At 43.0% G+C, this 12,607-nt stretch overlaps 1 protein-coding gene across 1 annotated transcript in view; it reads left to right on the forward strand.

Moving 5' to 3' along the window:
• Window positions 1-3,817: 3,817 nt before the first annotated feature.
• Window positions 3,818-12,607, forward strand: part of Tmem26 (transmembrane protein 26) — a 53,732-nt gene continuing 44,942 nt past the window's right edge. The window contains exon 1 of the mRNA XM_021175292.3: window positions 3,818-4,178. Within this exon, the coding sequence (XP_021030951.1) occupies window positions 3,988-4,178 (191 nt within the window). The 5' untranslated portion in view covers window positions 3,818-3,987. The remainder of the gene's footprint in view (window positions 4,179-12,607) is intronic.

The raw sequence follows: 12,607 nt of genomic DNA on the forward strand, positions 1-12,607 counted from the left end.
CCTAGGGATGCCGTCAGTGGACTGGACTGGGTTATATCAATCAGTAATCATGAAAGCATACTACAGGCTACTCCCACGAAGAAATCCCTCGATTCTCTCTTCTTAGGTACGTCAGGTGGACTAAATATAACCGTGACCACATTCTAAAAGGTAGTAAATGTCATGAGAAATGACCAAAGAAAGTCAGAATTTAGACTCAGCTGAACTGTAAGAACATAAAATATATTTCAAAGGTGTAACTGTAGCCACCAGAAAAAGTGTCAATAAAGGGTGTTGATTGAGACTAATTCCTCTGGGGAATAGACGTGCACCATCAGAAAGTAATTGACTTTTTCAATCATTGTCTAGCACATGCTGACACACATTTATGTATCAAACGATATCTAAATAGTATGCACGTGAAGGTAAGGGAGGACGGAGATTGCCACTCCAGAGGAATGGGACTTCTGAGACCAACCTCTCCCTTTGGTAACCTCTGGCTGGAGATGTAACATTGGACTATATCCCTAACATAAACACCCAGATGTCTTCATATACCAGAGTGAATGAAGCAAGAGGCAGGGATACCTGCACCATGACAAGTATTTTATGTTAGCAGGTAAACAAAGATATGAACGGTTCTACATGTGTCAGTCAACATACCTTCTGCCCTCCACTCCGTGTCTGCTCAAACAGCTCTACCCAGAATCCCATGTTGGAGAAACTGGAATGCTACATTAAAGTACTCATTGTATAAGGATTGTGGAAAGTGGCTGAATGGCAGTCAACTGGTAGTCTACGCAGTGGCTGGTGACATGGCCTGGTGAGTGACTATCTCTTCACTGTAACAAAATATTCAACTTGAGCTAAGTAAGGGAAGAATGATGTAATTGGCTCATGGTTTCAGAACTTTTATTATTGCTTGACTGACTTCAAGTCCATGGCAAGAATATTATAAAGAAAGCAGAGTAAAGCAGGTTTATGTCACTCATCCGTAGGTGACAGGAAACGGGGAGTGGAGACTTGATATTCCTTTAATCTCATATCCCGCAACACATCTTCAAATCAGGCCCAAGTTTCTGCCATTGCTGCTGTCTTCCAGAGGTCGACTCAGTCAAGTGTCCAAACACAACATCAACCTACCATTTATGTCAGAGCCACTTGTATCCACTCAGCAACACCATCAACTAAGGGTTGAGCCTTCAACATACGTGCCTCTAGGGAATGGTCCAGCACAAGCCATGGTCCCTGTATCTAGCCTAGCATTAAAGGAAGTGAATAGAATCCCTTCCCAACTTGAAACATTTGGCTGGAGGCCAACAAGGTCAGAGTTGCTGGGCAGTGATTCAAGACCTTGCAACTCTGAGAGGATGGATGCTGCTGTTCTAGGTTCCCAGGGAGTCTACCACTACTTTAGAACAGGCATTCCCTCCCAGCAGTTACCCTTCTTACTTGAGAAGGGGAAAGGCTCTACCTTGAAACCCAAATCACAGTATTTTAAAAAGAAGTTTGAGAAAGAAAGGCATTCACTTTGCATTCAGAAAGGAAGAGGGTTCTGCTGAAGGCTACAGGGAAGCCAATGGGAGGTGGCTGTTGCATTTTGTGGATAACCCCAGCTGAGACCAAAAGGACTGCTTATTGACACTGAGACTCTTTGTCAAGCTGTATAACATTCTAAATTGCTTAGTGTTTTTATACATTTAAAAACAGTTATTGAAGATCCCCAGATATTTCTCAAAGCCTCTTCCCTATTTAAACTGAGGTAGAAGAAAGGAAAGAGAATTTTTAAAGTGTCTTTAATGACAATTTTTGTCTTTCAGATCCAACCAAGTTGAACCAAGAAAAATGTTTAGAAGATACTGAGTGTCCCTTGTTTTATGCCCTTTCTGGAGAGTCCTTGCCATGCATGGAGGACAGAGAAGTTCCTGTCAGTGAGAGACTGATGTATCTCTTTCAGCCACTCCTTGACATCCCCCTCTTGAACAAAGAAAACCTCACACCAGGGAAGACAAATTCTGTGTCCCTGTAGATCAGGATACAAGGAGTGTCACTTTACCCTCAGGTGTGAGCACAGTTAAAACATTATTATTCAAGCTACAAATGACCAAGCACTGCCCTATCGAAGCTAGGCTCAGTGAGACAGCCAATCCCCTTTCAAGTGCACCCAATCTGATGCCCCATGATCTTTGAGCCCTAAGACTACTAAGACCACCTAACTCAAGCCCAGATACACTCTAATCAGTCATTCCTGACATTTAAAAACTTTTCTAACACTCTTACCAATCCAGTCTAGTTTCCACGGAGTGTTTTTCTCTGGGAAACCGTAGTAAATCCAATTTATTTGGCTCTAGGGGGATTAGCTTGGTTTTTGCTGAAGGCTTTGATAGGTCTTAGGAGTGTTGTGGCTCTCTCTTCCCTTGCTGATTTTCCTTGTCTTGAACACTAAAGAGCAGTGCCTTCCATATACCTGGCTGTAATCTCTATGTTCTCTACCTATGACCCTATGGATGCTTTCTATGGTTCTCTGATAACATTCCCTGTAGACTTTTCTTTCAGTTACTTGTATGGACAAGAGAGTACTCCTGCTTCACAGTGCTAGGGCTATAGCTTTCTAAACGCTCTTTGTAACCAAACAAAGAGTGAATTAGCAGCACAGAGCTTTGAAGACCCTAGGTAAACCTGGCAAGATTTCAATAACTTAGTTCACTTCACGATTTTTATAATCGTCTCTCCTAGCTATATAACCTCTCAATTTACAAACATAGCTTTTCTACATATATTTCACTGATATATTGAATCCATTTTTTAAAATCTGCAATAATAATAATAATAATAATAATAATAATAATATAAAAACAAGAGGCCTGGAGGACAGAAAACAAAGAAACAAAAATAACACATGGGGCTTTGAAGTCCTGACTTTAGTTCTTTCTTTGGCTCTGATGATGAAAAACTAAGTCACAAATCTTCATCTAAAGAGTTCTCAACTCCAAAGCTGTACCTCACCTACTCAAATGGATCACCTCCCCTTCTCCTCCCCCTCCCCACAAGCTCTCTCGCCCCGCCCCTCCCCCATGCTGGATAAGAGCTCTAAGACTAAACTAAAGCTGCAAACCTCCTTTAATTTTTTTTTTTTTATAGAGTTATGGTTTTGCACAGTAGCCCAGACTGGCATTGAATTCACAGCAATCCCCCTGCCTCCACCTCCCAGTGTGGGGGTGGGGGGACCAGGAGTCACCAGCTAAGAATAAGTACACCAGAGTTACCCATGCTCTGAATGAGATGTTGAGAAGGCCAGGCTGTCAGTTGACCCGTGGTTCTGGGGAAGTTTCAATTCTTCAAACTGGGGGGTGGGGGGGGGTGGGGTGGTTAGAAAACCCAAAAAAAAAAAAGAAAAAAAAACACCACGTCAGTTTTAAAACTGCTTGGACAGCAGATTCTTTTGGTTCTCCTGAGTCCCAGCTTCGAATCATCGCGAGGGCCTGTTGTGCTCCTCTGAATGCGGGAATGATCTAGAGAACACTTGGGGAGAAAAGAAAAAATAGAACAGTGAGGGCTGATAGAAAAAGCTCTTTTGCACCTTGGCCATCAGCTCACCTCTACCTTCTTGGAGTGAGGTGGAGGGCATTCTTATGGACTCCCTGGGGTTCTGGGGGTGGGAAAGAAGGCAGGAACGGAGGCTGGGCCCTAGCATCCGCAGGAGGATGGGCTGTGCTGCAGAATAACCCCGAGAGAGCCTGGGCGGTGCAGTCCCAGTTGCCTGCAGAGCCCAGCAGCCAGGAGAAGCTGGCTTTGGATTCTGTCTTTGAAGAGTTCTCTGGAAGTTGGAGGGGCGGGGCAAGCGGCGCTCTCCTGTCCTACTGGAGACTTGCGCGGGAGTGTGAGCAAGAACTCGGGCCGGCAATCACAGTCCCAGGGGTGTCCCACTCCTGGGCTGAGGTGGACACAGGGTGCTGCCCACGGGGTCGGTAGGGCGCAGGCGCCGGTCTGGCAGAGCGCAAGGGCAGAATGGAGGGGCTGGTCTTGCTCAAGGCCCTGGTCACCCGGCTGCTGTTCCTGTTGCATTCCCTGGTCGCCGTCTGGAGAGTGACCTGGGTGAAGGAAGAGCACCGTTACTGGCTGCTGGCCCTGCTCAACCTCTTGCTGGTCCTGGAGACAGTGCTCACCCTCAAGTTCAAGCGCGGACGAGGCTACAAATGGTGAGAGTGCCCTGGGAAGGGAGGGCGCACAGGGTCCCGGGCATTGTTCATCACGGTCTTAGCAGGCGGCACCAAAACCATGTCTCGGGTGTTTGTGGTTTCTTTGCTGGTATTTGGGCACCCTTTGGTTCTCCGTGGAGTTTGGTCGGCACATGGGATACCGGTGCATCTTTTAGGCACGCCAGTGGTACCTTGGGTCCCAGCGCAGCACTGGGAAGGATGGATCCCGGACGGATGGACTTTATTGGCTAATCAGTTAAAACCGTCTACGTTAGAGGAGTGGAGCTGATTGCTGGGTGCCCTGCTTTCTTAAGTTAGAGTGTGAGCCAGGGGCCTGTCATGGATGTCTGTACAAGAACCGGGATGCCTTGTGGGGCAACAGAGATCCATGAAGAGCTGAGCGCTCCTGAAGCCTCTGCCGCACAGTGCCGCCCCTCCCCCCACCATCAGCACCTTTGGTTTTTAGTCTCTTCCGCTCTCCATACCCCTTGCTGCGCCTGAGGTTTTAGCCACTTCCAATTTCTTCCAACCCCAAATGTCCCTAGCTCTTCCAGTGTGGAGCCAGTTTCAGGTGTCTGGGTTTGGTGGCTTGGGAGCTTGGCAGCCTACTTCGCTGGCCAGGCATGGTTTCTGCTACAGACACTGGGGGAGGGACCAGCAGGTAGCGGGTTTTGTCTTAACCTCAGCATGGAAACTCTCGGGGTTCCTCTGGCGGCTGCAATTCCCTCTATAGACCCAATGCAAGTGGAAAGGCTAACACAAAGGTTGCCTGGCCATTTTCAAAGAGTACCCACTGATGCCCACTCTTACCATCCAGGGCAAAGTTATGCCTCGCGCTCCCCCCCCCCTTTGCTGTTGCATTAGCTGTTATGTTCAGGGAGAGAGAAGCCCCTTTCAACAACAGTGCCAAAAGGCTATATATTTCATTGTCACTGTGGGAAAAAAATGGGCTTTGAAGCTGATATGAACCTTAAAATCTCTGCTTTTGAAAAATGTCTAGGATTGTCAATGCTGAAGTTCGTGGAAGGACCGGGAATGGTAGCAGAGCAAGGACAGGCTTGGTACTTCCTAAAATCCCTTCCACAGACAGTTTATTAAGCACGAGACATTTGTGGCAATTTCTAATCAGACTTCTTGATATCACAAAGAAAAATCCTATTCACTTCCCCAAAGAAGTCTGATTCATATAGGGGGGAAACAAAAGAGGAGAAAGTATAAATTATCCCACACTCTTAAAACAGATAAACCTGAGATTTGTTTGTTTGTTGTTGTTGTTGTTGCGTGGTTGAAATACACTAGAGTAGACTTATCTTCTATCGCAGGAGGAGGTCTGAGACCAAAAACTGTCCGTGTAAAGTAGTCCTGACACCAACCACGAGTGCTTCTGGGACAAATGTCAACCTCAGACTCAGAAAGGAGCCAGCTCAGCAAAACCTGAAGTAACCCATTAGCCCCCAAGTGTAGGCCAGAGCCATTCTGGGCTGGTAGGCTATTAGCCTCTTGTGTGCATTTTGACTGACTGCTGATTCAGGCTGTTGTGGTGTTTCTACCCAAGAAGGGAACAGTCATCTGGACAAAGCGTGTGTCAGTGAGTCAGATTTCTGGGTAACTGGAGCTGGGCTGGATTTAAGATGTGGGCTGCAGAACTGGACTTAAAATGGAATAGGTGATGGGCATTCCTTGCTTCTTACTCGCCATGTGGCCCCAAGGAAGTTACTTGATGTCTGTAAGCTTCAGCTCCAGATCTGCAAATATGTATGTCCCAGGTTGTTGAAGAACAACGTGGACATATATGTGTTGATGGTTAATGAATCATAAGAGGTTTTCCTTATATCCTATTTCATTCCCTTTTGTTCATATTAAAAGATTCTATATTAAAATATCAGCTATTAAGAGAACATTTTGTTCTTGTGCAAGGAACTTTAACAGAGGGATAAGTCAATAAACCATTTATTCAGAGTACAAAAAATGCAGAAACGATCTTCGATTTCAAACTAGAGACCTGTGCGGTGTGTGGTACATTTGAGCACTGGCTCAGAGAACGTTTGCAGGCTTAATATCCATCCCAAAGAATATTTGAAAGGAAGCTGAGGGGAAAAGCTGATATGTCTAGCTTATTATAAAAATTCAGGGACAAATGAATATTTGCTAAGTGGTACAAATGACCCACTCAGAGTTCCTCCCAACACCCACGGTACACTTTGATGTTACCATACATAAGCCGTAAAGCCACTCTGCAAAGATGGCCATTTGCACTGTCGATAAAAACCACAGACAACTATGAGAAAAAAATAAAATAATGGTCTGCTAAAAATATATATGAATTATCCTTGAACTATCAGGACAATGAGATGGGTTTTGATTTGGGATCTTTTACATTCTAGCTAGGTTGGAGTTTTCTGAGAAAAACGCAGCATAATCATTCGCTGTTTGACAGCGTTAAGAACAGTTTTCTGTCCAAATGTTCCAGCTGACAGAACCAAAGAGAAGAAAAACCAACACTACAGTAATATATCTGCTTACTATGTAGAGTAAAACACAACACATATTATCTATATGGCAAAACGGTAATTTTATTTAGTTGTGTGTGTAGAGTCACATGAACTGAGATAGTTAACTAGGTAAACTTTTGAACCATGGGCCTTAGATTTTAGAACTTGCCCTTAGAACCCAAAGTGTCTGTATGTAAAGGAATGAGCAAAACCATTAACAGCCCATTGTACTGGGGAAAAATAAAGGTGAAAACACCACGATTCACATTAAAGGACTAATTGGAAAATTATGGTTTATTTATACTGATGCTATTGAAAACAGTGTGGTAGATTTTAGCCACTATACAAGAGGGCTAGCCACAGTGTGTCACCCGGACGCTGCAGGTACAGACTTCTGTACCATGGCTCATTTGCTATAAGGATGGACTTGGAGGAGAATTATATGTTTTCCCAATTGAAGACATTTGTTATTTCCATCCAAGAATAAGAAAGAAAGTAGCTGACTGAGAACAATTCCAGAAAAGGAGAAAGAGGAAGAAGAAGAGGAAGAGGTGAGAAATTATTACTTAACTGTTTTCTTGATTTTTTTTTCTCCATTATCTGGGAAACAATCCTATGAATTGTCATTTGGGTAAAGTCAAAGCACACAAGACAGGGTTGCTTTGCAGATAACAGAGCTAGAGCGGAAGCGTCCATCTCAGAAACTGTTGCTGTCCCATATTAAAACATCCATCGAATCCAAGAGAATCCAATCGTTGGCTAGGACAGAGTAGAGCAAAGAGAACAGCTAGACCCTGTAGGCTGAGGTTAGGATGCACACACAGGGAGTAGAAACCCCATTACAATGACTATTACATTCAGGGACTTCCTTTGGTCTATTCAAGGCTAATTAGAATAATATTCATTTTCTTAATATTTAAACCTGGACCCTAAAAAACTAAAAAGAGGGATTTGGCACAAGTCCCAGTGCTGTAAAGGACAGCGGGGATTCAAGTTCCTAATGGAGCAAGCGCGCACATGTCTCTAAGGACATCTTCTCAACCCTTTGGAAGGGAAACGTGGAATTAGATGCTGAGCCAGCTGCTCAGGGACGAGGAACATTACGGCATCCCGGATAACTTGCCAGCTGGAGCAGTTGATGCTGGAATCCTATAGAATCTGGAAGGTGGATCCGTGACACACCCTTGTGAAACCTGTAAGAAACCCCAGGGGGGCTTGTTCTTCATCCCCTCCCTACCCCCCCCCCCACCCCCGCCACCCAGTGTTACTTGGATATTCACTTGTGTTTCTGCAGGATAGAAATCAGCATCACTTAGTTTCATTTTTTTCTTGATTTCTATTCTCAGTTGTCTGGGCAATGATCCAGTGGATCTGAGAATTATCATTTAGGTAAAGTCAAGCACAAGGCAATATTTCACTTGCTTTCCCAGCCAATAGTGATAAAAGACTCCTGAAGGGATAGAAAAATTACCCAAGATTGTGACAAGTTTGAAGCCTGTTCTTTTGGAAGGTATCTGGGAATTAAAAAAAAAAGTTTATGTTGAGTTTACTGTCAGAAGTACAGCATTCTAAACACAGGTCTTTCTTCATCCAAACATCAATAATACAAAGGGTTTTGGTCTTTTGGGTTGTTTTTTTTTTTTTTTTAGCTTTTGAGTTAGTAGGTAGTCATCCTTCTTGTCTTTCCCTTTTGTTTCCTTTATGTGTGATAAAGCAAGAACTATTTTTTGTGTGTGTGTGCTTGTTTTGTTTTCTAGACAGTTCAATGCCATCCTGGTGACCTTTAACCTGTGCTGTTTTTTCTTCTCCTGAGTGTTGTGATTATTGGCATATGCCACCAAACCAGGCTTGACAATTATTTGTGTGGCAACTAACAGCAATATTGTGCCTGAAATTTGTTGTTGTTGTTGTTGTTTTGTTGAGGGAAATACATGATTTTACAATTCATGTTTATATGTCTTCATCTAAAAAAATAAGTGAGTATTGAAGTCAACAAAAAGGAAAGTAAGAAAATCGTGTGAGTGTTTTTCTGAAGGAATTTCAATATTATTAACAATATGAAAATAGTATATTTAACATTTTATATGTTTCTGCACAACTACAATTGAATTCATACTCAGTAGTCACCAACTAACTCTATAATTCATGATAATAAAATACACCTAGTTAGCAATAACTGCATGCCAGGATTTTTAAATAAAAGGTAGTATTTTGATTAAGGGCACAAATGTATGGAATGATTATCATTATGACTCTTTAGCATTTGCCAAGTTTCAGGGTCTGTCAGATTCTGGAAACATCGGTGAGCCCCTATAATCCAACAAACACAGTGATTGCTTTAGTTTGCCCTTTTTACCATTTTCATGAGGGAAACCAAGGCTCGGAGTTGCTAATCTTTTCACCTAGGCTCCCAGAACTGGGACCTAAGAGTATGCGAGTCAGGAAGGTTTTGAACTCTCTTCCTTGTCTGCTGCAGTGTTCTATATCCCAGAGGAGTCAGAGGCTGGTGAGCAACAGTGGAGAGGGGAAGGAAGATCAGGCAGGGCCTTTGAGCAGCAAGGGGATCAAAAGGGCTGAGAGCCACATCAGAAGGGAGGGTGCAAAGCCCAGCTAAATAGAGGATGCTCTCTGCTTACAGAGCACAGAAACCTGAGCAGATACCTCAGGTGGATGCTCTGAGCCTCAGCCTCCATTCAAGCACAATGAACATCAACACTCCTTGTATGTAACAGGTGTGTAAATGGGGAAGACAGGGAAATAATAGACAAAGTAAGTTTCTGCCCTCCAACCTGTCACGTTTTTTAATCAAGGGAGTCAGAAAATGACTAAGGAAGGCTGTAACTGATAAACCAATGAGCTAACTTATCAGTGACCAGACACTTGGTATAAACAACAGAGGCCTGTGTGGTGTGGACTATGGAATGAGAAACACTCTGCTCTGATTGGTAGCTCGAGGGGCTCTGTAGAGATTGTGATATCTGAGCAGAGGTTATAGGAGTGAAGAGGTCTGTGTTCCTTATGTTTCTCTTGCTGTGAAGAAATACCAGGGCCAAGGCAACTTACAGAAGAGTTTGGCTTCTGATCCCAGAGGGTAGAGTCCATAACAGTAGGGACAGCATGGCAAGAGGCCACAGGTATGACGGCAGTGGCCGGAAGCTGAGAGCTTACATCCTGGACCAGAGACACAGATCAGAGAGAGCGAGCTGGAAACGGTGTCCAGGCTTTTAATCTCACCGCCTCCCACAGTGATATACTTCCTACAGCAGGTCCACACTTCTTAAGACCACCCCAAACATTGTCAGCAACTGGAGACCAAGTATTCAAACACCTCAGACCATGGGAGGCCACTACAAGGGCAGGCATATTAGAATCATCCAATTATACATTATAACGGGGATAATCCTATGTGCTTTGAGATACCAGCAAAGCGTTGTCAAATGACTGTGTCATCTTTTTGCTGTGTTACTTTAGCAAAACAGTAGTATTGGGTTTCCCCCTTGGTCTATAGACTATCAAGTCTCGGGTTCTTGTCCACCTGAGCATGGGTTTCATCTCATGAAGTGGGCCTTAAATCCAACCAGATAGTGTTATTTGTCTTCAATCCCATCGATCTTTGGAAACCCAGATGGGCTGAAATAGTGGGGCATTTGAAAGGAGAGCCTAGAGGCCTCCAGGTGGCCAATGTGGACCATAAAATTTCTCTCAGGAGATAGATGACGCTTGGCCTGAATTCATTTGCTGCTCATGTTTCCTGAAAGTTCTCCAGATTCCTAGTTTGTATGGCTAATCAGATTTTCCAGCCCCATCTTCAGGGAGTCAGTATATATCCTGAGACTCAAGGCACGATCTTCTGTATTCTCAGTATTTGTGGAAACGTGCTCCAGGCAATGCATGTTCTGTGTCCTGAGCCTCAGTCTCGGTGTAGAAAGTTGAGTTAAGGTTACAGTGACTTTGGAAGCACACACTGAATGGCTCCCATCCTATGACATGGTTATTCTTGTGGAGACCCAATCCCAGTTTTTCCCTTATATTGCTTCTTTGATGGGCTTTCAAGGTAAAGTCACCGTTTCTTGATAGACTGGGGATAGATGTAATTGTCACACTTGAATGAGAGTTGGGTATCAAGGAAATTGAGGTGCTGACTAACGGACCAAACGTCGTCCCTGAGAATACACAACTGATAACGTATAGAACGGAAATCAAGGTGATGACCATCTTTAGAGATTTTCTTTCTTTTTTCTTTTGTCTTGGGGGTGGGGGGAGAAAAATCAACACGGATAGCTCAAATACATCAGTACTAAAATATTCTTACTTTAAAATTCCCGGTGCTTCTCCTCCCAGCAGTGACATTGGGACAAATGTGAACTGTTTAATTTTCTCAATCACTAGAGAATTCACATGGAGAGGAATCTTCTTGTGTGGGTACCCTACACTACTTTGTAAAGTCTTCTGGAGTGTTAGTATTGGGAGACTGAAGCCTCACTCTCCCAATGTATCCACAATCTCTCAATGTATCGACAATGTAACAAATGTATCCGCTGCATTTGTTATGGGAAACCAGTGTTACTTTTCTTCTAAAAATCATAATGCGTGTACCATAAGAGGTACTTGTTTGAAGGTTACATAGAAGGGATATTTAGGACACAGGAAATTACTCATACAAAGTGACAAAGTGGCAGAGTAGGTGGTGACTTGATTCCTTTTCTCTAAATGTAATTTGTTATATGTTATATATATATATATATACATATATATATATGTCTTCACATATATATGTATATACATATATACACACACACTCTCTCTATATATATACACACACACACAACTTAGAAGGGTGTTATATTTTAATTGTGGTTTATGTGTTCAGCCTCAAAAAGTTAGATGATTGTGTGTATTAAAGATTAATAATTCTTAAGTGGATAGAATTTCTCCTCTAACTTGCATGACCATCCCTGATTGAGTTACTTGTCATTTCTCTGCTTTCTATTTCCCTGGGTATCCTTACTGTTGTATAAAATATTATGGTTCACTTAGATTAGCCACCTGACAGCTTGGTTGGGTTATTCTTGAGTCGTCGCTGGTGACCCTGAGGAGGAGGATGAAGGTGATCGTTCCAGGGTTCCAATGGAGATGATAACAGTCAGCAGCCGTGGAACACTGGGGATGTACTAAACTTTATACATATCTATTACCTTCTGGAATCCTCAAATGACCTTATGAACTCATTTACCTTTGAAGTTCCATCTTAGTGTGATTTTTACCAATGCATGGCAAAGTGACTTCTCTAAAGGACAGTAAACCAGGATTTCCATTTCATTGTCTCTTCTTGCTATGAGGGATAGGACACTTTCCATAGGGCATGACAGTTCACAGCTCATCCATTCATGTGAAAGCAGATGTCTTTGTAAAGACCAAATAGGTTATGAAGAAAAGAGAGACAGAAATTCTAGAGAGCTTCAGTTTAGCTGAAAGTTCGGATTCAACCTTTTCTATAGAAAAAAGTAAATATATATTATTTTTATGTATAAGGAAATAAATTATAATATTACATACAAAAAATTCATGATGTATTTTATCACGAACCACAAAATTCCTATAATCGTGACCTAATTTCATTTCACTTATGACTTAGTAAACAAACATTTATTCTCAATCAACAAGCCTTTCTCATACAAGATGTTGCCATGTCCCTGAAGGAATATGGGGTTTGTCCAGCTGCATGTGTGTGCTTGCAAAGTGGCAAAGGCTCTCCAACAAATTATGTCCTGGGTGCTGGAGAACTAGATGGTCAAAATACAGCAGCAAAGCCAGCTATTGTCCAATGGAGAGGAAGAGGCAGAAGGACACAGATTGAGGAACTCTCATGTTTGTGCTGACGTCTGAGAGAAGAGGATAGAGTTACTGACACAGGCTGAAGAAACTATGGTGACAGGG

This window comes from Mus caroli, unplaced genomic scaffold (genome assembly GCF_978045245.1).
Source record: "Mus caroli unplaced genomic scaffold, Mus_caroli_1 scaffold_9, whole genome shotgun sequence".
Lineage (NCBI taxonomy): Eukaryota > Metazoa > Chordata > Mammalia > Rodentia > Muridae > Mus > Mus caroli.